The 22,786-nt window shown below is 38.3% G+C and overlaps 1 protein-coding gene across 1 annotated transcript in view; it reads left to right on the top strand.

Moving 5' to 3' along the window:
* Nucleotides 1-9: 9 nt before the first annotated feature.
* LOC140164568 (N-alpha-acetyltransferase 25, NatB auxiliary subunit-like) overlaps nucleotides 10-22,786 on the top strand; it is a 42,094-nt gene continuing 19,317 nt past the window's right edge. The window contains exons 1-7 of the mRNA XM_072187875.1: nucleotides 10-110; nucleotides 11,574-11,659; nucleotides 12,311-12,449; nucleotides 14,091-14,209; nucleotides 15,027-15,101; nucleotides 19,130-19,316; nucleotides 22,326-22,437. Of these exons, the coding sequence (XP_072043976.1) occupies nucleotides 44-110; nucleotides 11,574-11,659; nucleotides 12,311-12,449; nucleotides 14,091-14,209; nucleotides 15,027-15,101; nucleotides 19,130-19,316; nucleotides 22,326-22,437 (785 nt within the window). The 5' untranslated portion in view covers nucleotides 10-43. The remainder of the gene's footprint in view (nucleotides 111-11,573; nucleotides 11,660-12,310; nucleotides 12,450-14,090; nucleotides 14,210-15,026; nucleotides 15,102-19,129; nucleotides 19,317-22,325; nucleotides 22,438-22,786) is intronic.

Genomic DNA, 22,786 nt, shown 5'->3' with positions numbered 1-22,786 from the left:
TTTGCATGAAGTTCAAGGAAACCAGCGTAAACTGCAAAGCAAAATGGCGAGTCGTGGGGGTACACATGTGGATGATGCAGTAAACGAACGAAGACTCAAGCCGATTTACGGTAATTGTTTAAAATCTGACATTTAAATAGTTATGCGTGTTGTCTAAAGAAGTAGGAGAATCTATTATGACTAATTTTAGATTTTTCTTTTGCTTAGCATCGCTGAGGTGGACCTGTCATTGTGTGAGAGTGACCGGAAAATGTCGAATTCGGAAACCATGACAGTCAATGACATTGACTCACCTGCATAGCTGCTACATGGATCGAATCCATGGGTTCCTACAGTCACCCATGGAAAACAGGGTACTTAAAACTGGTACCCCCTCCAGAAATAAACCAGTCAAAGTCATGATCATAAATTTCCAGAGTGTGTGCAATAAAGTTGCCGAATTAGCAATTTGTCTGGATGTAAACAGTCCCGATATTCTCATAGGAACAGAGTCATGGTTGACTGATGACATCAGCAACAGTGAAATTTTCCCATCAAATTACTCTGTTATCCGTAAGGATAGGCCTCTCAATGATCATGGCCAAAGATACAGTGGTGTTTTCATATGCATGAAAAATGACATTATCATGTCACATCGTGCCGATTTAGATACTGAGTGTGAAATACTCTGGGCACAACTGGAACTAGTCGGTTCCAAAAGGATTCTCCTTGGTGCATTTTATAGACCCCCGGAATCGGGAAGTGATGTCTTGGACCAACTACAGTTATCTCTTTCCAAGATTGATGTTAACAAAGATCGTAACATATGGGTGGCTGGAGATTTTAATCTTTCACATATTGATTGGGAGAACTAGACCACCATCCCGGGTTGTCCCAAACCGGGATTATCAAGGCAGTTGCTAGCAATAGCAAATGACTTTGGTCTAGAGCCGTTAGTTAGAGAGCCAACTCGTGGTTCTAATATACTAGACCTCTTCTTTATGTCAAACCCTACCTTGATGGACAGAGTGAGGATTTTACCTGGGATGAGTGACCATACTGGTATCCCACTGGTCACAAGTAACACCCGTCCTAAAGTAAATAGGTCCAAACCTAGGAGAATTCACCTTTATCACAAGGCAGATTGGTCAGCCATTAAAGAAGATCTCACAGACATAAGCAGTGACTTTCAAGATATCTGTTCAGATATGGTCACAGTGGATGATTTGTGGGATGACTTCTGCTCTAGGGTCAAAGGTACCATGGATAAAAACATCCCTACCAAGGTAGTTACTCCTCACAAAAGCCCCCGTGGTTCAATCGTAATGTATCACGGATCTACAGGAAAAAGAAAAAAAGCTTTTATTAAGGCCAAACACTCAAATAACACCGATGACTGGGAGATCTTTCGATCACTTCGCAAAGAATTGAACCGGCAATCGCGTCGGAACTATCGTCAGTATGTCAGAGATACATGTTCAGAGTCAATGAAGAAATTCTATTCCTTCATTAAGAGTCTAAAAGAGACTCCTTTGGTGTCCCAACTTTAAAAAGTGATGGTACTCTTATCTCTGAGAATGTCAAAAGGCTGACATTCTAAACCAACAATTTGAGTCGGTCTTTCGACAGGAAATAGTTGATAATCTCCCACACATACCAGGCCCAAAGTTTCCATGCATGCCTGACATACACATATCCACAAATGGTATCACAAAGCTACTGACCGATCTTGACCCAAACAAAGCGACAGGACCTGACGGCGTGCCTGCACGTATCCTTAAGATGGGGGCAAAGGAGATTGCGCCAGCCCTGGCGACCATCTTTCGAAATCACTTGAGACAGGAAATTTGCCTGAAGATTGGAGGAGTCCCAATGTTACCCCAATCTTCACAAAAGGAGATCGCACTAAACCCTCCAACTATAGGCCGGTATCGCTTACCTCTATATGTTGCAAGGTGATGGAACATGTCATCCATTCGAGTGTCATGAACCATCTAGACAAATATGATATATTGAATGACCACCAACATGGCTTTCGCCGAAATCGATCATGCGCATCTCAACTGATTTTGACCATTAATGACTTCGCCAAATCCCTCGACAAGGGGCGACAGACAGACGCTATCATAATGGATTTCAGCAAGGCATTCGATGTGGTAGCACATCAAAGGCTTTTGCTGAAACTTGCCCATTATGGTATACAGGGACCGACTCACACATGGATTACCAACTTCCTGATGCATAGAAAGCAAAAGGTTGTTCTTGGAGGTGATGCTTCGGACTGGGTACGTGTCCAATCAGGCGTTCCGCAGGGAACAGTGCTCGGTCCGTTGCTCTTTTTATTATATATCAATGACCTACCAGACCAGATCACCTCCACCGTCCGACTTTTTGCTGACGACTGTGTAATTTACAGACCCGTCAGCAGCGACGCAGACGCAGACCTACTTCAACGTGACCTTGACCGACTTTGTAGCTGGGAGCAGACATGGTGTACATGTATGGCGTTTAACACTGACAAGTGTTTTGTTTTAAAGATCACAAACTCCAAACACCCCAAACAACACAAATACTCATTAAACGGTACATTCCTTGAAGAAACAAACTCACATACATACCTTGGTGTTGATATTGCTAGCAATTTGAACTGGAATTGTCACATCAATCGCACAGCTGCAAAAGCTAACAGATCGCTGGGTTTTATCAAACGTAACTTACGGGATGTACTGAGGAAATCAAGAACATTGCCTACAAATCACTCGTTAGACCTTCGCTGGAATACTGCGCAGCAATATGGGACCCTTACACCGTGGACCAAATCTACCATCTTGAAGCTGTGCAGCGCAGAGCCGCCCGCTTTGTCAAAAACAACTATGACAAGCGCAGCAGTGTCACCGACATGCTACAAGACCTGGACTGGCCGCTACTTGCTACCAGACGGAAGATATCTCGTCTAAGCCTATTCCAGAAAGCACACGAAGGTCACCTAGCCGTCCCAGTTCGAACCCTACTGCACCCGGTAACGCTTTACTCGCAAATCACACAGCAAGTCATTTATTCAACCACAACCATCCAAGGACTGCTACAAATATTCCTTCATACCACGATCCGTTACGGAGTGGAACTCACTACCAGAAGACACAATAACCATATCTGACCCAATCGCATTCAAAGCTCAACTACAGCAGCTGTTCAAGTAAATAAGCAACAAAAAGCACACACACCGCAACCGGTTCACTTTTCCCCACTTGGGGTGTTGAACTGTAAAGAACCAGAACCAGAACCAGAACCTCACATCAGTTTTAGTTGCCCTTAGTAACTCCAAATTGACATGACATTGAATTCTATTTGCTCAATTTCATACCAAAATCAAGGAAAACATGGTTTTGTTATTGCAAAATAACATAGAAATCATGCAGGGTTATATCTGGTCACTCCACTAGGCCACTTGAAGTAATCAATATTGGCACTTGAATGGCGTGACTCAGTAACTTTCTACCCATTGTAAGACTGATGTGTTGTAAACTTGATTGCATAACATTAAGATTGCCAACTGATGTCCTTTGTATTTGAGTTTTCAATTATGGGAGTACTTCTGTCATTGATGTAAACATTGACAAAAAATGTCAACAAAACATGCTACTGCACAACTCTATGCCTGTGTGTGTGTGTCTGAGGGCCGATCTGAGGGCTGATGACACACATTCGATGGGTGTACATAGCTGCACATGTGCATATATTGTTGTTTCAGTTTCAGTTCATATATTGGCTGGACTCCAAGGAGTATTAAAGCCAAGCTTGTGCGGGGGTTATTGCTGTTTATTGATATAGGCACATTCAGACCAGAATTATTACTCGAGTTAAATTTTTAATTTTACAACCTGTGGACGTGGTGGGCTAGCCTAGTCACGATTATCGCACTTTCAGTTTCCCACGCGTTTGAACGGGAATTGGATTGCGTACTTTTTCAATGTCTAGTGAGCAAATTTTTTTCAATATTTTGAGAAAATGATGTCAAATTTTCTATTCTGTATTGTTTGGTGATAATGTCTTTTGCCAATAGTATGTTTAAAGTTGTAATTTTGTGTTTTTGATCGCAAAGATCGGATATTTTCGTTCCCGATTCGAATTCTGAACCCTTGGCAAGGGTGCCGATTTCGCAGAACTTTGACGATAATTTTGCCTTTTGGACACTAAAATGCTTTCGATCCTTAATTTTGTTTCAACCGAGTCTTAAATTAGCAAGCACAATACGGTTGGTACCACTTTTATATACATTGATGAAATTTTAAAGATTTTTTTCAAGTTTCTAACCGGCGCAAATCGTTAAGTGTGTATTTCCCATTGACATCCAAAATGGCGTAAGCCAGTCCTCAATATACATAGGTACGGCGTATATAGGACTGGCAAGCGAGTCTAGGCTAGCCCTAACTCTGGCCATAGTATCCGTTTTTACTTCTACTAGGGCCAGAGGCACTTACATTGAAAAATTTGTTGGAGATGCTTGAACGATCCAGTACAAAAAATGACAGCATTTCAATGCTTGAGGTCACTTATTAACATGATAAAACCCACTTGAGAGCACACAATCGCGGTCATTTCTAAAGATGCATTTATACTCAATCGCTTTTGGAGAAACCTGAATCGCACGCATGGTCAGTGTACTAAATCGCCGTCGTATTTGCCTGCTGAGCATGCGCATGATTCGCTGTTTTTCAAAAGCGACACCAGACCCTGAGCGACACGTAGGCCTATATTGATACCCTCTGTTGGTCAACATTCTCTAAAATTGCACACATAACTTGTGTAGTTAGCGACAATGATTCAGTCTGGGTATAAACACAGCTTTACACAATGACTAATTTACATAGGCACAAAAGACCGTGTTCATGTACCGTTACTCAGCCAAACATGGCAGAGTAGGTCCCGGATCTTCTGTACATGTTCCTATCTCCTCAACGTTATACCTTTCCAACAAGGAAAGAGATACGAAAGGCGAACGTCTATGGTGGGCGTGCGTACGCGTGGGCGTGATAAAATACCTCAAATATTTTCGCTAACTCGACTGATTGTCCATACATAGCTTACCCCGACCTTTTAACACAACCTGCTGACGTAAATTTACCACGACCATTTTGTACCCAGGGATAATTTCCGGAAGTAGCGCGCAGGTTCTACAGTAGAGTCCCAACCCCAAAATTGGCGAATTCTCCCAATAGTACGAATTCTCCAAATAGTGAGAATTCACCTTCTCACCATAGTGAGAAATTCTCACGAGAAATTCTCACTATAGTGCGAATTGTTTATTTCAAACACACGCTCAGAGTAACGATAGGTGATCGCACTTTGGCGACATCGGCATCGTAAAGAAGCGAGCGACATCGGCATCGTAAAGAGCGGATCAAAACGCCCAAGACTACCGATGGAAAAAAAATTTGCCGATGCATTTTCAAGTTATGAAAAAGAGTAACAAAAAATGCCTTAAAAATGTACTCATTTGCAGTTAAAAAGAGCTTAAAATTTATTTAATTAGCTATTCTATATAGTTTTATTTGATTATATCAGTAAAAATGTAAGTTATTTCCATTTTTATTGTAAGTTTGAGAAGCATGCGAGTCGGAAAATTCGACATACGAGATTCTGTGTCTGCAAAATTTTGGCCCGATATTTGCCTGATTTTTACCACAAAAATCGCGATCAATGACTCAAATCAACTTAAACGAGCAATGTTTGGATATTATTTAGCTTAATTGTAGTTGTACTTAAAAATGTAGCTTTAGTGCAATGTACGAGTTGATGTTAATGGATTTTGAGTAGTGGTCACGGCAAGAAATTGACAACTAAAGATGACGTCTTTGCCGTCATCCATGTCACCATCTCTTCCACAGCGCTTGTACCGGAAGTCAACCTATCACTACCAATTGTAGCAAAGCACTGACAGTTGGTGCAGAGATGGATGGGCAATATCATTTCTCACTATTTGGCGAATTTGCACTATTGGGAGAATTCTCCAATTTGGGGGTTGGGACTCTACTGTTCTAAAAGTAAATATGCAGTCCGATTGTAAACCAATTTCATTCGAGTAAAATTCGCAACGGAAAATGGAAAACGTGATTCAAAACATTCTAAAAGAATTTGATTTAACTGTTTACAAAATATTTGACCAAAATGTTTGCCCAAATATAATGTTTTAAAAATGTATCTTTATATAACCCGACATTTAAATGCTATTAAAAAGTTTTGTATAACATGTATTTGCAGGGTCATTCGCCTACACTTTTCAACGAAAGAAAACGCCTTGATTCATGTAAAGTAGTTTAGAGCAAGAACTGACTGAACGCCGATGGTTAATTTGTAGTGAGGTCAAATCTGCAGATGTTTACCTCGACTGTTACCTCTAGTGCGATCCACACAGGCATCAACCTCGACTGTTCCGGTCGGGTTAAGGATTTACCTCTGACTTTTTTCAGAGGTAAATCAGTCGGGTTAAGGTCGGGATAAGCTGCCCCGACTACTGTCCAGACGGGCACAAACTCGACATTTATCACGAGCTTATCCCGACTGGGCACTTTACTCGAGGTAAATACCCCTTTACTCGAGTTAAATACCCTACGTCTGAACACGGCTATAGATGACTTTTGAAGGCTTGTACAGACGGTGCTTTTACAATGTCTTCCTGTAAGGAGTTCCAATCAATAATAGTTCTTGGAAAGAAGGATTGGTTGTGACTGCTTAGACGTGTTTGGTGTTGTAGGAAACTCTTTGAATTGTTGCGACGAGAGGGACGGGTTACTGGTGTCAGGTAGTGATCACTGGGGATGTCCACCTCGTTGTTGGTAATCTTGTACATGAGGGTCAATCTGGCTGCTCTTCTTCTGTCCTCTAGTGATTGCCACCCGAGATCTTGCAGAAGGTTCGTCACTGTGCCTTTGGTGCGCTCGTAGTTTGATTTCACAAACCGGGCTGCGTTGCGCTGGACCCTTTCGATTTTGGTCTTGTGATTTTTCTGGTGTGGATCCCACACTGTCATGACTGTGCACGCATATTCTACATGTGGTCTTACGTGGCTGAAATAAGCTGTTTCTTTGAGTTTCTGTGGACAGGAATACAGGTTGCAGCTTATGACTCCCTGCATACGACGAGCTTTGGATGTCGCGTGTCCAATATGTGAATTCCAGCCCAAGTCATCTTGGAGGTGGGCGCCAAGATAAGGATGAGACTTCACCACCACAAGTGTTTGGTTGCACAACTTGTAGTCTTGATGTTTAGGGCTACGGGAGTTGGTGACATGCATTACATAACGTTTGTTGGGGTTAAACTGTATTTGTGTATGTACTACCGGGATGTACTTGGTACAAAAGGCAACCCCTTAGTTAACACATTTGCTAGTCAGCCATATTGTCCTAAACACAATGTACATATTTTATTTTACGAGATAGGTCTAATTAAAACTAAGCCAGAAACTAGGTATGCCAGGCAAACACATTTGCTATCAGCCAAATTCGCCGACAATGTCAATGCATATTTACATAGAAATTTAAAACAACTGGCCGAAGAAGGAAACCTACATAAATATGTTTTCTTTTCCCGAAATGCCATTTTGGGGAATTTTGCTAGCTGAATCTTTTTGACATTGTTTGATGAAAGTCAATCTTTGACAAGATGTAACTTTGCTACGGAAAGTGCTATGAAAAAAAGGTTTTCAGTTTTGGCTTTGTTTACTCAAGGGCTTTAATTTGATATATAAAATGATGCAGTTTGATGGCAAATTTGAATTCACCTACATGTAGCGTTCCTACAGAAACCTACATGTATAGTTGGCTTTTGCTATGAAAATGTGATAAATCCAGGCCCAATTACTGATAATTACCCCCTTGGTCAATTACACTTCCAGCTGGACAAGCCCACCCCAATGATAAACCACAGCAGACAATCCAAAAGATAGGAAATTATTAATTATGTAATAATAATGTTATTGGTCGCATGTCATAAGTTGGGTATGCAAAAAGGGTGGAGGGATTACACTTTTCTGAAAATTGTGATACAAATTTGATTGGCTTTCCGTAACCCCATATCCTACAGCAGTGGTTGATACCTCATTTTAAGCCTAATTTTATACTCTTTCAATCTACTGAAGCATATAATTATACATTATTCAGTAAAAAAATCACATCAGTTGAAATGAAAAATGCCAGGGGTGGAGGAGCAGGCGGATGTGGAGCAGGCGGATGTGGAGCAGGCGGAAGGGCCTATGTGAAATTTCACATGTCAGCATGTCATAACTACTGGTTATTTTTTCAAATCTAGTGAGGGTTTGATGTATTGACAGCTTTGAATGTTGAATTTGTACAACTTAAACAATTACTGACTACTTAAGGTGGTACTACACCCCCTGATAAATTTTGTGACTAATTTTGCATTTTTCTCAAAAAGTAACTGCAAAATTACTACATTTTGTGTACACACTGGTAACAAAAGTTATGTATATTATTAGGGCATGGAATCCAATATACTTCACCGAAATTTCAGTGATTCAAGACAAAGGGGTTCATTATATAAGTTAAAAAATGAGGTACATTCTAGCGGTACCTCTTTTAACATAAATAAAGTATACCGCTTGTCTCGAGTCACTGAAATTCCAGTGTAGTAACTTGATTCCTAATACTCCTATAATTTACATAACTTTTGTTACCAATGTGTTATTATTTTTTGAGAGAATGAGAGAAATGCAAAAATAGTCATAAATTCATCAAGGGGTGTAGTACCACCTTAAATGGTTATAATGTTCCATTTTTTAAATTTTTTAATGAAATCCTAGTTGAATTTCAGTATTTTTAGCAACATGCTAATGTACATTTCTCTTCTTGATATTAATTTCCTTTTAAATAATAGAATAACCGTCTCGCTAATTACTCGTAAAAGGTCATTGACCTTCACAATGTAATTAACATACGTACAATTATTTTAAATAGTTCATTTGAAGCATTAATGTATTGAGACCATATCCTCCAAATCTGACGACATTCTTGCATAAAATAAAAATTTTACAGTCATTTTTGTAATTGAGGTCCGATTTGAGAAAAACGCATTTGAAAATTGAGATTTACATAGACACCTGTGTATTAATTAATTAGTAATTAAGCATTATCTCAAAAATTAAGCATGTGATAAGGTTAAAAATGGTGTTAATTATTAGATGTTGTCAATATATACAACATATCCAAAAATACATTTTTTGTCATTATTGACCATGTAATGGAAATTGTACCCAACTTATGACATGCGACCTATTATGATACCTGTTGGCACACTTCTTTGATAGTTCTATAATAATGGGAAATCAGCAGGAGCTACATTGGAGGGATTATAGTGGTTTTGATTTTTATTCCTTTTTCGTAGAGCAACCAGAGTATACATCATAACATCATTGTAACATGTACATTATTACACTGACATATTTTGCTGTATATGCTTGTAAACTTTCAAAAGCTTTGACGATTAGTGATGCTCCCTAGCTATGTTTACGAGCTCATCATGTCTATTAAAAAATGGATCAGTCTTATTTCTAAAGAATGGTTGTTCTTGCAAATTTGCATTACATGCCATTGCTTGTGTGCATCATCATGATCATCCGACCATGCTACACAACAATGTATTTGTTTTGAAGTAAATTCGCCGATAATAGATGATCAAAAGCGATCGGAATGTTACAAAAGTACAGATCGCATTGAGCTTACTTCATAGAGATGAACTGGGGAAAATTACAGCATAATTTGCAATAATTTTTGCTGAATGCTGTGTAGTAAAATACTGAAAACAGTGCAGCAATTTACATGATTGACAACTAAAAGTAGAAAGTCAAGTTTCTTATGGCATTTTGCAGTATTTCTCTGGTTTCCAACCTTGTAATTTAAGGCCTATAAAAGTTTTTCGGGTACTTTGACCCAGGTAGGCCAAGAACGGGCGGGAACTCAATCGGGTACCAGGGAATTGGTGAGAGCCTTAAAATCTAAAAAAGAAATAATCACCAACAGCAATATGATCAATTAAAATCTTGGCCCAAAATCCATGCCAAATACCATACACCCAGGGGGAAGGGTGCTTCAATATGCTCCCTCCTGGACATGAGGAACTGGAACCAGTCAGGGTTGCCAAAAGATTTCAGCCTGAATCGCGGGTCAAATAATCGAAAAGGCGCCCAATTTTTCCCTTTACCATTGGTTTCTATGGGACATGAAACTATCGGAAGTCGCGAGGAGCCAATGTTGAAAAGTCGCCCAATTTTTTTTTAACCATTGGTTTCTATGGGACAGGAAATTGTCAAAAGTCGCGGGAAAAATCTACAGAAGTCGCCCAATTGGGCTACCAAATCGCGGGTTTGGCAACCCTGGAACCAGTTTATAACAACACCTACGAGAGTAAATTTCACACTTTAGTTTTATGTTAAGGGTGCACACCAGTAAATAGCCCCCATTGACTTTGTGTACAAACAGGGTCTGGGAAAACGTCATTTTCTTGACTCCAGAGTGACCCATTGTAGAAATTATAAACGGAGTCCGGCATTTTTTCGCAGAAAATTGCAGACCAGATCACCCTATAGCCCACACAGATTACGCCACCTAACCAATAGCTCAAGTGGTGTTTCTGAAATGTAATTGAAAGTTTAGCCAAATTGTCATAAAAAGTCAGATCCTGCTCAATTTTCACAGACAATCTTTTTCCCAGGCCTGAATGAGGATTAAATATGAATCAGGGCCTAATACATGTAGTTTTAAGCCTTTTCTAATGTACCGTATTTAATTTAGTCGTATTGCACGTTTCCTCGTTTGAAACACTGATTTTTTCCTCCCAGGGTGTAGGAGACTTGTATTTACTGGTGTGCACTCTAAATCTCTAGATCAGGTGTGCAGTAGCGAGATCGCAAACCAGGAAACAGATTGCAAATTCTTCTCGCAAGTGAAAACCATTTTGAGCTGCTGTTCAGGGAGAGTCCCTGCTCCTGTTGTTATCATCATGTGTGATCGATCATATGATGATACATGATCAATCAATTTCTAAAAAAGGGTGAGGTAATGTCACGATCCAGTATACATGTAAAGGGTGCCTAAGAGCGTGGATCACAAACTAAAGTGTGGGGTGAAACCCCTGTAAACTCCATGGAGCCTATGTATAATGTTACTGCCATTACCTCAGAGTGCAAGGTGCTGTGAACAGGGGTGTCACTATGCCAATCAACTACCCCTCAAGTGTTGACAACCCTAAGCATTCTCAGCACTAAATTTCACACTCACACAGGTCTGTCTGGTTCAATTATATAATTTATGTGGCACTCCTAAAAACCCATTTTCAATGGTCTAGACTCTAGAACATAAAAAAATGTAGTATTTTGTGTTTAAAAATTGAAAAAAGGAGGCACTGCTCCATTTTAACACCCGACCCGGGCTGTGCCCTCTGTACCACTGCTGAATGCCTCGCGCAAACACTGATCAGTGTGGTATATTGTTTTGCTCATACAATGTACCATAACACCCAGCATTGATATCACCCTATTGTCATCCCTGTTAATTTATATTTATTATTATTTTTTGGTACAGATAACTTGGACAATGGCAACTACAAGACAGCAATTCAGCTTGCTGACAAAGTGCTCAAGAAACACAGAGACCTCCATTGTGCTAAGGTGATTGAATAGCGTACACAGGACAGTAGCCAGCTTTCTTGGTTGTGGGGAGGCCAAATAAGCATTTTGTCGTTGTTTTGGAACCACACAGCTGGCTATGCCACTGAGTCTACATGAACTTATATTGCATAAAATCCTGATTTTGTTACTAGATAAAGAGATGAGTGAAGGAGTAAATATCCAGGGGGTGGGGGATGGGACATTTGCCCCCCCCCCCCTATCATGGACTTTGCCTACCTTAGTCACTAAAAAAAACCCAAATTTGGTATAAAAATGCACAATTTTAGGCAAATCTTCTGATTTTCACCCTCACATTTCACTTTTCCTCCCCCCCCCAAAAAAAAAATCCCTGTGCTGCCACTAAATGAGTGATTCAGCAAGATGATTAAGTGGGTACATGTAGGTGACAGTGAGATGGTGATTAATTGGATGAGTAAGCAAGGGAGAAAACTAACATGAGGAATTGAGGATGATGGGGATGAAAGTAGTATTTTTTTCAGTGATACTATAATTAAAATGATGATGTTATTAGTGACATTGATAATATTGAAAAATATAACTTAATTCTATAAATGCTGCATTTTTATGGTATCTTTAAGAACAAATTGATGAGACCCTTTCTGTATTGGTTTAACATTTCCACCTCCACAGGTATTGAAGTCTCTGGCACTTTTGCGCATGGGAAAGAGTGCCGAGAGTTTTACTCTAACTCAAGATGTGGTCGCTATGAAACCCAGTGATGAACCCACATTGCAAGCTTTGTCTATTTGCTTTCGCGAGATGCAAAAACGTAAGTTTGTCTTAAAAGCTTGTACAATGGTATATGTAGGCACCGGAGTTTTGCGCGGTTCGCGCAAAAGCGCACATTTTCGCGCATTTGGGTGTCCAAAGCGCATTTTGGGTTCCATCGAGAATGTTCACAATTTTGACCCATCGAGAATGTTCACAATTTTGACCCATCGATAAGCTTAAAGTTAAAACTTATGATTTTATGCCCCAAATCGGCAGCATTTACAAGAAAATTCACGCAATATTGGTTCTAACTTCACTTATGTACATCAAAATACAAATAACGATCATTAAACCAAGCATAATGTGGGGAAATTTACCCTTGCTTTCGACATTTCGATTGACGATTTGTGATGGTCGCCATCTTTATTTTTTATTTTTCCAGAAACTGGAAATGAACCCGGAAATGGAACCGGAAGTCGGTCGTAATTGATTGACATGCCATCGTTTTACCGATGTTTTTTCGTGTTTTGCATTGATAACAGGGGATCACGCATTTTAGCGCATTTTGACCTATTTTTTGGCGCATTTTCGCGCATTTTGAAAAGTGGCCAGCGCATTTTGCTGTTTTAAATCGCGCAAAACTCCGGTGCCTAGGTATATGTGACCTGCTACTACGAAATCAGCGTAAAGTCGCCGCGACTTTATATGCTCTTTTTGTTGAGTTGGTAGTTTCGAGATATTTGGTCTGACTAAGTTGATGTTCTTTGTTTGCCACCACCTGTACAAGCCAGTAGTATTATCCTTCGCGAATGGCCCATTGTGCCCCTATTCACAAAGGACATACAGACATACTTTGTGGCTTTAACAGGTGAGTGAACACCAACGCAGTAGCCAGGGCATTTTGAGTAACTAACACCTTGCGACTTTACGCTGATTTCATATGGTAGCAGGTCACATATGAAGAGCTTTGTTTCAAAACCCCTTACATCCACTTGCCCAATTTTGAGAACACATCAAAAAATCATCAAAATAATCACTGATATAAGGTTATTTTCAACAAAAGCAGTTTTTGGCAAGATGCATCCCGCCAAAAACTGCTTTTCTTGCAAACCCCCATATATCAGTGATTTTTTTGGATAATTTCTTGATGTGTTCTCAAAAATGGGCAAGTGGATGTAAGGGGTTTTGAAACAAAGCTCTTCATATATTGTCATTGAGCTTTAAAGTTTGGCTCCAAACTCACAAATTTGACTTGTCCTTCGGAACTTTAAGATGAAAGATCATGACACTCAATCTGTCTTTTTTAAATTCGACAAATTGACATGATAATAGATGAGGCCAGACTAAATTTATTGTTTGTTTCATGTCCCAAAAATCTAATGTGGTATGCAGCTTTTTATTTTATTTTTTATAATTCAATAATGCCAATTTTTGCACTGAAGCATTTAGAAGGCCATAACGAGTGGCATAAAGCACAAACATGCATACCAATCAGTGTTATTACCTCATTTTGAGTAATCTTTAGCTGTCTCAGTGTTACCACTTCAGACATTCAATACAGAAATCAGCATTTCATATAATTCACTTATCCAGATTTTTCACATATCCGGCCAATGCCTGGTCCCATCGTGGCCAGATAAAAGAGGTTGGACAGTATTTAGTTTGTTTGTGCATTTAACCTGCCTGTTTATAATTTCAGCTGAGCAGATAGTAGACATCTATACAGAAGCTGTTAAGGTCTGTCCAACCCATGAAGACTATCACACCCATCTTTTCATGGCCCTGGTCAGGGTCGGGGACTACAAACGACAACAGCAGGTAATTATGTAAATGAGGATAGTGACAATGATAAAAATGATGATGGTGATTATCATGATGATGATGAATTGATGATAGAGATGATTATAATCAGCGGTGTACACAGGTTTTCTAAAGTGGGAGCCCACAAGTCTGGATTTTCCTCTGGTGACAGATATTCGGCTCCCTGTAATCAGGCCTGAAATTGTTAAGTATTGACCCCAGTTTTGTTCAGTAGGATGCTCAAGAATCTAAAAAGTGGCACTGACCAATTTTTTTCAAAAGTTATATTCTTCATCATTATTATTATTACTTTTAATAATGTTGCTATTGCACATTGCACCCCACTGGCAAAGCCTCATACTTTTTCCCAGACGAGGTGCATTTCCAGCAACCGATTGACAAAAGTGGGGCCCCATGTAAATATCCCCCCTGACTAGGCACATGTCCCCTGACTGGGTGCACTTTCCCCCCAACTGAATGACAAAGGTGGTGGAATGGCCACCTGCCCCTTTTGTGAACACCACTGATGATGATGCTAATGAAGATATGGATGGTCATTTTTTGAAGATGAATAAATTGATAATGATGACAGTAATGAAGGATGATGTTTGGATTATTAACAATGGTGATAAGATTAATTAACAATGGTGATATCAAGAAAGTCAATTATATTGATGATGATGATGATGATGGTGATGATGATGACGATGATGATGATGATGATGATGATAAAGATTATGTATTGAAAGTATACCATTTAGAATAAAATAATGCCAAGTATTAGTACTAAATAATACTTTTAATTTACAATTTCTTTCTTTGCCCTTTGTTTCAGGTTGCTATGGCTCTGTACAAAGTTTACCCCAAGAATCCATACTATTTCTGGGGTGTCATGAGCATCTTAATGCAGGTGAGGCTGCCTCAAGATTTTGATCAAAAGTAATTTGACATGTTAATGTAAGAAAATCGTATGTGCTATGGATTCCTGGTGTTAAAGTTTGAATGTGCATTTGGCAGAGGAATCCAAGAAGTGATAAATATTTATCTCATGGGCATATTCCATATCTTCAATATGAAAGGTCAAAATTTTCATTTGATATGAAAGGTCAAAATTTTCAATTGATGATCAGCTTTTCATCCCAGCTACATATACTTTAAATACATACCATTAGATTTATAAAGTTTTCTTCGAGGAGAGTTAAATATCAAAAATATCAATTTTTAATCATTTGCCATAAAATGTGTATTTATATTGTGAATTTTCAAAAAATCAAAATTACTTGATACTTTATGTATGAGAAGGACATTCTTCATATTCAGAATGCAATTTGATATGTCTGATATGCTCTTGTGTCCCACAAAAATACTGTGCAAACATCCATACCCCAGCCCTTTATAGGCTACAAAATTTGAATTACAAAAGGCTCCAATTGCACATTCTTGCAATCCCATGATTTTCATCTCAACACACATTGGTACAAAGGAATAATGTAATACAGAGAAAACATTTTTGTAGTAAATAAATTAGTATCAATAGAGAATGCAATGTATAATAATTAATATACAAATGAGAAAGGCCTACTACTTATATTAGTATACAGTTTATACTTCAGTATTACAAAATAATACTATAATACAAAATAATACTATGCAATGACAGTATGGGATAGTATATCAAAATATTCCATTCATGAAAATTACATGATAGTCGAGTGATGCAAGCTGAATGGTAAAAATGTGAGGCAACTGAGCTGGATGAAACATGTCGGAAAAGTATGCAAATTAATTAATTTTGATTAATTTCTGAACCCTGTGGCATGCATACCATAGAAGGGCAGGGGTGACAGGTTGACCCCTTCCATAATTGACCCAAAATTCATGCTGCACATGCCTATCTTCCTTTTGATCAGTTTCCTACCTAAATACCCATATTTGTGACACAATCTGGTCCATGAGGCCAAAGGAGGCATTGTTGAAAATAGAGTTATTATCACCTTATACAAACATTAGGCTATCATACTGAAAACCCCAATGGTCTAGCATACTTGGTTCTAAAGTTATGAAGTTTTGTGATGTCTATTTTCTTATGTATTTTATTGCTTTTTACTCCATATTGTTGCCTTTATCTCAATTTCAAATTTGCCGCCTTTGGCCTCCATGGACCAGATCATGTCTCATTTTGGCATAAAAATTGCATAAATATTTGTATGTGCATTTATCCCGATTTATGAAATTCAGGCAACCGTTTTTGAGTGCCGGTTGGTGTTTCCAAACAAAAAACTGCACATATCTTTTGATCATAATTATAGCATATAGAGCTGATCAAATGTTTTTGTTCCCATTAAATTTTACTACTTTATTGTTATTCACACATTTGTGAAATTTGAGTATGTGTGTCTCAACACTAAAATCACTGTTTTGTGGTGGGTTGAAGCTGTGAGTGCTGGTTGGCATTGCACACCGACAATCCTGCCCAGCAAACACAAAACGGTTTACAGAAAATGTGTGCCTTCCATTCAGAAAACTTGATGTAAAACATTCTATCATAAGGTTTTGAAGTGTTGACAAAATATTTTCCAAAAAAACTTGCCAAAATATTTTACAATAACATTGTGATTTTTGACAATATTTTTAAAATCTTATTTTTTATATAAAAATGCTTTTAAAAATGCCTTTTTACAGACATAAAAATGTTATTAAAACCAAAATACAAAATAACATGTTTATAATTTTTAAAAAACATTTTAGGTTTGCTGGGTGATTTACTGCAGGTGGAACATGGGACAGATTTGCAGTTTTGCCACCTTTGAACATTTTTGGATGGGACTAAGTATTACTGAATTTTGTTAAATATTTTACAACCCAAAATTTTTGGGAATTTGATAGAATTAAAATAATGAATTAGAACAATATAAATTTTGGTAGTGCCAGGCTTTATTTTGTGTCCAAATTTCATGGAATGACCTGTATGATACATTGTACATCCCATCATACAGCTTGATTGTAGTCTGTCAAAAATCTTATGGTTCTTACAAAATATGAAAATAGATTTTTAGTACATGCACAAGTAAAAAACCCATGATACCTTTACCAAGGCACGCCCTCACCGCTCGCCGTCAACAGTTGTCAACTGGGCGGGGCTTGATACTGTTGCCGACCTGGGCGGGGCTTGATACTGTTGCCGACTGGGCAGATTACATGAGCAGCCAATCAGCAGCTTTGGTTATTATTTGCTGCGTTGTTCAAGTATCATGTGAGTTTGTGCTTTCATGTTTGGAAGCATATGGCATGGTAGCAGATGCTTGTCTATATACTTGGTATTGTTGAAGTATTCCTAGGAGGCATAAATGAAACAAAAGCTTGTGTACAATGAGGAGTTGAATCCTATTGTCATCATTATATGCTTCGTTTTATTATTTGCCACCCACGCAAAATTAGTGCCATTTGTTTCTGTTTGAATTTTGGTTTAATTGAATATCAGTTTGCAGTATCATAGTTTGTAGTTTTATATTGGAAATTGGAGTCCACAAAATACTGGAGGTATTCAAGTGGGAATAAGAAGTTACATAAAGTAAGAATCTGACATGAATTGCTGCAAAAAGTATCATCTCAAAAATTAATTTATTAAAATGTGTGATCAAGTAAATGTTCGAGGCAATTTGCTGCTACTGGGTATTGGCAGGCATAAAGTAGGGTTCTGCAGTAGATTCTATGCCATATATTAGATGCATGTGTAGATTTCCACATGCAAGGGTTTGGTTCTAAAATTGATTATTGAATAGATACTCATTGGTGGATTAGCTTACGGAAAAAAGTCAGCCACTCAGGGAAAATGAAAATTCATTTTCCAGATAGGGAAATTCCTGGATTTTGAGAAAAACAATCAAAATCAGTGAGTGCAATTATTTTTTTGACCGATTCAGCACCCCTCCAAATGATGAAAGTGCACATTTGTGACATGATCAAGGGGAATGAGTCACATGTCGACCCTGGTAGAAAATGAGTTTTACATATGTTTCTAAAGAGTATATTTAGAGCTTTCGGAAACTGAAACTCCATGTTGATACGACTTTTCTTTGTGAAGTTACGTCAATTTATCAATTGCTGAAAAAAATATAAAACAAAAGAATTTTAACACTTTCTTTGCCAATATCTCAAAATCAATATTAGCGACATCCGACTCATTTCCCTTGATCGTGTCACATTTAAGAATTGGTGAGGGAAATATCAGAGAAAATCGGGGAATTTTGTGTTTGTGAAATGCTGGGAACCCTGCTGGTAACATTGTATAATTAAGATTTTTACTTTCCATATGGTACATTCAGAATTGCAAAAATGAGTCACGAACATGGTGATTAAACCTACAAAAAGGCATACCTGTACATTTAGCAGCAGGTAGATGGGCTATTCCTGTTGAAATCCATTTACCCCTGTGGAACTTAATCTTCCACACAGGGAGTGTAAATTTCAAGTAATTTTACCTGAATAGTGACTTCATTTGGAATCTACAACCCCTGTGTGTGAGATTAAGGTAGTGTTTTCCATATAGGGTTGTATGGATTTCAAATGGAATAAAAAGCCCATTTTCAGAGATGCCAGTTTTCAGGAAATTTTGTACAGATCCTCCTGTACAAAAGAATAGGAGAATGCACATTTTCAGGAAATTTTCTAAGCATTTCAGGAAGTTTTGCCATACAGTAGATATTTACAATTTAAGACGAGACATGCAGGCCTCAAAATAACTTGAAAACTTCTCACCAAATTACGTCATATTTTTGAAGTTGAGATGCAAGGTCATTTGATAATTGGGAGTACATGTACATGTATGTAGTGCAGTAAAATGTGTATGCCAACAATATGTTCACCCCATTGTATCGCAACAGGCAAAAGTTTGCAGTGCATAATGTGATGTGTATAATTTGATGTTTTGTGATATAGGGTCTGACAGCTACCGATCCAAAGCTGGCGAATATCATGTACCTCCCGTTGGCAGAGAAGATGATTGAGAAGATGGTCAAGGAGGAGCGAATAGAAGCAGAGGCAGAGGTCAACATCTACCTCATGGTACTGGATTGTCTCGGCAAGCATGAAAAAGCTCTAGAGGTTGTGGAAGGAAAACTAGGAAGTAAGTTGTGTGTATGTAGGTGGTCTGTTTTTTGGAGAAACTTATGGAGATTTTTTTTCCCTTGTGGAAACAAAAAAAGAAACTCCATAAGGAAAAATACATCACAGGGCATTAGAAATTACTGATTGCAACAATAGAGCAAAGGTCTTCATGGGTCGACACTGGAGTTTTGGGTGTTTACAGTGTGTCGTCCCATTGGATATACCCTGTGAAGCCAATTATGGGTTCAGGTATAATCTTATGGAGATATTTTGCTCCATACAGGAAAACGTAAGGTATAGGGAGTTTGGGTGGGGTGGGTGGGCGTTTGTAATTACCTGCAAACAAGGACCTACATATCGCTAATTCTACAAAATCGGGTGCCAATCCACTGTAAAAATTGAAAAAATAAAAGTTGTTCAAAAAGACCTGCTTTTTGTGTTTTTTAAGAGTAAATGTATCACTACTTTCATATATGTAAAAGATTGCCAACACCACTTGCATATTTTTCTTTCAGGAGGTCATAATGTTTTTTAACACTAAAACTCAATGTAATGTGAGCTACGTTACGGCTACAAAATGGGCTGGTTTTACTCAATCCAAGGTCATAAAAAGCAAACTAAAGATCACTTGAGTGAAATGTAAACCCGAATTCACCATTTCATAGAAGTTTTAAAGATGCATAAATGAGTGTGTAACGTAGCTCACAGTAACATAGTTCACGGGGTTTTAATGTTTTTGATGTGATTTGCGAACGTTAGAACGTTATGTCGGTTAATTCTAATATAAATGGGGTTCGACCAGTGGTAGCGTTCACATATTATTAGGAAGTACATGTAATACAAGTGCATACTATAGAATCCTGGTAACGTAGCTCACCAATCTTAACATAGTCGGTCGAAATTTCAATGTTGACAACATTTCTATGTCAAAAATGCTACAGCATCACGATTTTTACTGTGATTTTTAAAAACCTATGAGTGTTTCCTTTCAAAAACCGCAAATTACATTGATACCTCTGTTTTACTTCTTTCCAATAACGTGTGTTAAAAAGGGGTAACGTAGCTCACAGTGTTTTGGTGGAAAGTGCAATTTATTTTAGAATTACACAAAGACGTTTTAATTACTAAAAAATAATGTTGATAAACAATATGATGGTGCGTTGTCTAATTAAAAAACAACAAATATGTAAAGAAATCGCATTTATTCAAAGAAAATATTCAGGGTTAGATGTGACACTTGAGCAGTGGAAACACATTTTTAGCGATTTTTGAGCCTTTGCAAGGGTTAATCAGGCTGAAGAAAGCATTTAAAGTATGGAAAACTATATATGTCCGTGTAGATCTCGTTGAGTTCTACCAGAAAAACAACATATTTGATGCCCTAAATGCTCGACAAAGTGTTTGTGGACCAAAGAATGGAAAAAGGGCTATTGGCACCGGATTTTGTAGAATGAGCGATATGTGACCCCTCGGCACAACTGAGCCCTGAAGTCGCCAATCATCATTTTTGAGATATTCAACCAAAATATTCTGCTTGAAATTAGCTTTAAAATGATGTATATCATGTCTATAGTACTTGACATTTAAGTAGTGAAAATCAATAAAACAGTCAATAAATCCTTTGTTTCCTATTGTTTATTGTTAAGTTCGATGGAGCATATCTCAATAGTGGCACTGGCGACATCCGGGCTCAGTTGTGCCGAGTGGTCACATATGGTTACAAACATCACAAACAAGGACATGGATATATGCAGGACAACAATGTAAAAATGCATAACAGGTCCACATTTAGGGGGTTCAGGACGGCCACAGTTGGATAGTAAGTGGTCTGGTGTGTGTGGGGTAGTGTGTCGATTGAAATGGGGTGATTGTAGCCTCGGGTTAGAATGTATTAAATTGTATGAAGAATGAGGTCCTCATTTGCAGGTATTTACAAACAGGTGTGTGTACGTAACAGGAAGGGAGGAGGCTGTGTGTGCATTTTGGGATATTCACACTTTGTACATGTAATACTGCACACATTTCCATATGTTCTGTTTTGGATTGTCAGTTTAGAGCCAGTCTTTTGAAAACGGCCTACATTTACTAATTCACTGTCATGCTGAGATGATGTAACTATCACCAAAGACTGAAGTCCCACCTCCTGCAACATTGAGGACCAATTATTGCACGGTGTGTGAAAGACAATATTGCGATTGGCTATTCCAGTTGATTATCCACACAAGCTCTATGGAAATCATGATCTTTAATCTATGCATTTCAAATGGGGTTACATGAATGGGTAATTCTGTTTGAAATCTACACCCCCTCTGTGGAGGATTAAGGTCATGGCTTGCACAGTGGGCGGATGAGTTTCAACTGGAATAACCCAATGCTCTGTCACTGCCCCACTTCCAAAGCTCAATGGTAACACTGCGTGCGAGGTTGACACCATATGTATTTTGTAAAGGTAGTGTTATAAAACAGTAGGCTCTGATGAATACGCAAGAAAGACAAAAGCAGTGTATAGAAAGTATTAGAATTGTCTGTGCTCGTGATCCACCTTTTACCCATATCTGCTCCAAACAATTTACCGCCAGCAGATGGCAAAACAATTAATAATTTCTCATCACGCACATGGGCTATTCCATTTAAAATCTACACTACCCCTGTGGAAGATTTAGCTAAAGTCTTCCTCAGAGGGGGTATAAGTTTTGAATAGAAGAGATAATTGGGTAACTTCCATTTGAAATACTCACTCCAGCTGTGGAAGATATAGGTAAAGCCATAATACAGGGGGAGTATGGGTTTCAAAATGATTTACTGTAACTAATTATATTTGAAAAACGTACTCCCCATGTGCAAGATATTTCCAAAATCTTCCACAGGGGTAGTGTGGATTTCAACTGGAAAAGCCCAATTTTCCGCTCCTTATATGGCCTTTGGCAGACGCTGCAATACTTTTGTTCTCTTTCAATCCATATAGTGTAACACAAAAAGTATACTAAACTTTCTAATTTAGTATAGAACTTTTTAATTATTTTTGTAGATTTTCTGCAGGCTGACCTGAATTCGAGAGCAACAAAGAGGGCTGCATTACTAGGCAAATTGGAACGCTGGCCAGAAATGAATTGTGCCTACAAGGACCTCATTGCATTACTGTAAGTAAATGGGTTTGACTAAAACAGACATTCCAGTACCAATTGGTGGCTTCAGGATTAGTTCCCCACCCCCTTAAAAAATTCTTGTTTCTGTTAACGATACATGTAAATGCATCTGGTAGGCATGCACATACAAAATTGGAATTCAGGAAGGCTCTGTCAGGAAAGTTTGGCATTTGGGGGGCGGGGGTGGGAATTTTAATTCCCTAAATAAAGAAATACATAAAAAATTTTGGGAAATATTTCAACTTTTGTGTGAAATTTGACAGGAAATGAACGTTGTAGATTGTTTTTAATAGTTGGCATTAGCTCAGTTTATGAGAAATGAACAGAGATTTTCTCTGTACAC

Source organism: Amphiura filiformis, chromosome 11, assembly GCF_039555335.1.
Source record: "Amphiura filiformis chromosome 11, Afil_fr2py, whole genome shotgun sequence".
NCBI classification, from domain to species: Eukaryota; Metazoa; Echinodermata; class Ophiuroidea; order Amphilepidida; family Amphiuridae; genus Amphiura; species Amphiura filiformis.
The sequence above is the reverse complement of the archived record's forward strand: the minus strand, read 5'-3'. Positions and strand labels throughout refer to the sequence as shown.